Source organism: Bison bison, unplaced genomic scaffold (genome assembly GCF_000754665.1).
Source record: "Bison bison bison isolate TAMUID 2011002044 unplaced genomic scaffold, Bison_UMD1.0 scf7180017864063, whole genome shotgun sequence".
NCBI lineage: Eukaryota > Metazoa > Chordata > Mammalia > Artiodactyla > Bovidae > Bison > Bison bison.
In genome coordinates this window covers 15,925,584-15,928,769 of record NW_011494635.1, presented here as the reverse complement: position 1 = coordinate 15,928,769, position 3,186 = coordinate 15,925,584, and the positions used below count along the sequence as shown (strand labels likewise).

At 64.0% G+C, this 3,186-nt stretch overlaps 1 protein-coding gene across 1 annotated transcript in view; it reads left to right on the top strand.

The window, feature by feature from the left end:
- The window catches only part of BIRC7 (baculoviral IAP repeat containing 7), a 3,551-nt gene extending 1,815 nt beyond the window's left edge, over positions 1-1,736 (top strand). Inside the window, exons 4-7 of the mRNA XM_010836651.1 lie at positions 62-107; positions 836-1,039; positions 1,307-1,384; positions 1,519-1,736. Coding sequence (XP_010834953.1) covers positions 62-107; positions 836-1,039; positions 1,307-1,384; positions 1,519-1,736 — 546 coding nt within the window. The remainder of the gene's footprint in view (positions 1-61; positions 108-835; positions 1,040-1,306; positions 1,385-1,518) is intronic.
- The last annotated feature ends 1,450 nt before the right edge of the window (positions 1,737-3,186 follow it).

Sequence of the window (3,186 nt, the reverse complement as noted above, 5' to 3'; positions counted from 1 at the left end):
GCCTGCCCCACCCCTGCTCCTCCTCCTGCTCGGGGCACAGGTGTTCTCTGACTCCTTCCAGGACAGGTCGGAGGAACCAGAAGATGTGGGTCCTGCCACCCTCTCAGGTGAGCGGGGATGCGTGGCTTGTGCTGGCTCCCTTGGCACCTCTGGCCCACACCATGGCGGCTCCACTGGGTGCACTCCCTGAAGGACAGCAAGAGAGGGAAGGTTGCTTGGCCGGGCCTGCGGGTGTGCTGCTTGGGCTTGCTTCACTGGGGGGCTTCACACAGGCACTGCGCGTGTATCCAGGGCTCTGGGGAAGACCCTGCTACCCCTGAACTGGCTGCCGTGGGCATGGCCAGTCCTGAGACTGGCAGAGGGGCATAGCGGGAAAGGCTGCCATCAGCCAACCATGCCTTAGAGCTGACTGATCGCTGCCCCCATCACACAGAGTCCGGCCCTCTGCTCTGTCGGTGCCCAGGGTCTGAGGGGCTCCAGGCTTGGGTCCATACTGTGCTACCTGAGCCTCAGTGCCCTGAGCTGTGAAGTGGGCCTGGTGCCAACCTCACTTGGGATCAAACAAGAGTCTGTGTGCCACCCTGGGAGCAGTACCCGGCTCTTAGTCAGCTTCGGTGACCAGGTTTGCATCTTCCCTGTGCGTGGCACCTCTGACAAAGGCCCTGGGAACGCAGCTCTGGACACAGAGGCAGCGGCCGCGATGGCGCCAGGGCCCCTTGTATTGACGACGTGGCCCTGCTGACGGGCCACAGCGGCCGGCCGCTGCCTCTGCTGGAACCCTGAGGCCACAGCCCCTGCCTGCCCTTGGCCCAGCACCCCTCGTTCTGCCTTGCAGATGTGGGGGGCGGCCAGGAGTGGCCGGCATGGAGCCAGTGCCCAGCAGTCCAGGCCGTGCTTCGCATGGGCTTCAGGCCGGGCCAAGTGCAAGGGCTGCTGCAGCGCAAGTACCACCAGGTGGCGCCGACTGGCATGTCCACATCGCAGCTGGTAGCCGACCTGCTCCAGGAAGAGGACCGGGGCCGGGTGGTGGGGGCCAGAGGTATGTTCCTGTCTCTGGGCACGGCCTACCTCTCCTTCCTTATTTCCTCTGGGCACAGATGCCCCTGCTGCCCCCATGGTGCCGGGCACACAGCGTCCATCACCACTGCACAAGGGGCTGGGCGGGCAGAGTCCTGGTGGAAAGTAGACTCTGGGACACTGGTGCGCTGCGGGCGGGGGAGCTGGGGCTAGACCCTGCCTGTGGGCCCGGCTGGGGTCCGGGCCTCAGGTCCCCCGGGAACCTCACGTCTGTTCTAACTGCCCACAGCTCCTGTCCCCCCAGGGCCTGAGCTGCTCACACCCAGAATAGAGGCTCAGGTGGAGAGTGCCCTGGAGTCAGCTGAGGGTGAGAGCCATCTGGGGTTGGGTGGTGCTGGCCGTCCTGCATTCCACGGTGGGGGTGGGCACTCCCTGTTTGGCCTGCCTTGCCCCTCAGCCAGTACAGAGGGCAGAGGTCAAGGTGTGGGCATGGTGTCACAGGTCCCCCCAGGGGAGAACCGGGAGGAGCGCAGGACGCAGAGGAGCAGCTGCGGCGCCTTCGGGAGGAGCGGACATGCAGGGTGTGCCTGGACCGCACAGTGGGCGTCGTCTTCGTGCCCTGCGGCCACCTGGCCTGTGCCGAGTGCGCGCCCAGCCTGCAGCAGTGCCCCATCTGCAGGGCCCCCATCCGCAGCTGCGTGCGTACCTTCCTGTCCTAGGCCAGGTGAGCGTGCAGCTCCTGTGGTCCTGACTTGCAGTCGCCTGCGGGGATGGGGGTGGCAGGAGGCAGCACCTCTTTCCCCAATCCCTGGCCCCGGCAGACATTGCAGGTCAACCCCATCCCTTCCCCTGATGCTCAGAGACTTGCTTTGAGTCCTCAACACACCACCCCGGGGGAGCCATGACCACTCTGCTTGGGCTCCTCTCTGCCTTGGTTTTCCTAGTGGTCAAGGGGATAAAGCCTCCTGTCCAGCTGGACATGCAGGGTGGCAGCCAGGCCAAGAGGAGGACTGCCTTGGAGGCACATGGAGAAAAGCAGGATGCCCTTGTCAGGAGGAAGGGCTGGGGTCTTCCTGAGCACAAGACCCCGATGAGGATCTCAAGCTGGGAGCTGAGGCCTGATAGAAATGCACAGCGGGTGGGGGAGGGGTCCATGACACTCCGATGTTCACTGGGGGCAGGAGCCGTGACCCTCCAGGGTTCCCAAAGGCCACTGAGCCCCAAGATCTCTCCAAGAATCTTCCAGTGGGGGAGAAGTGGCAGGCAAGGGAACTCCCTGGGGGCTGAGAGACCCCAGCTGCATGGAGAAGCACCTTGAGCTGTGGACTCGGCCCTTCTCCCCACCAGGACCTGTGAGCTGAGGCCCTGAGCTGGGGTCCACCACTGACCAGTTCTGTGTGGAAGATGGAGCTGCAGGCGGCTTGGCATGGGGAGGTGGGGGCTGTTTTACCCAAGCATGGATGCTTCAGAAGAGTCAAAATAAAGCATGGGTTTTCCCTGGACAGTGCCCAGCAGCCTCTGTTCCAGAACTGCCAGCGCCCTCCCCTTCACCCAGTCCCCTCCCCTCCACCCTGCCCCCTCTCGCCTGGCCTCACCAGCAGGGCAGCACAGCCGGTCAGGTCCATTCCAGGCCATTCCTCCCTCCTCTTACCCTCCCCTTTCCCCTCCCCGTTTCTCGTGCTATCGTCTCAATGTTTTAGGACTTTCAGAATGGACTGGCCTGGGCTGCTTCTGAAACTGAAATTGCAATTGTCCACCAAGTCCGGCAGGGCTGGTGATCTGGAGGCAGGTTCCTCTCTCCTCCACTGGTGGGCACCTTGGGACGTACTAGGACGATTGCACCCTGGGGGCTTGGACAGTATCCTCCACTTGTCACCAGGAAGCCCCTGCCCTGTGGGCTCCTGGGCAAGCCCAGCCCCCACCTCGGGGGTCTCACCAGCCACGGCACCTGTGACCCTAACCCTAACTCCCACAGAGCTCAGTGGGGTCACTATGTGCTCACACTGACCCTCGTGCTGGGGTCACACTTGCCCTGTCTTGCGGTCCCCTTGGCCAGCCCCTCCCCCCAGCATGGGTGTGTGCAGCCTTTGGGGGTCTGGCTGCCCTGGGGAGGGCACCTGAGGGAGGGGGTTCCTTGAACAGCCACCCCAGGCATGCCATGGATGGAGT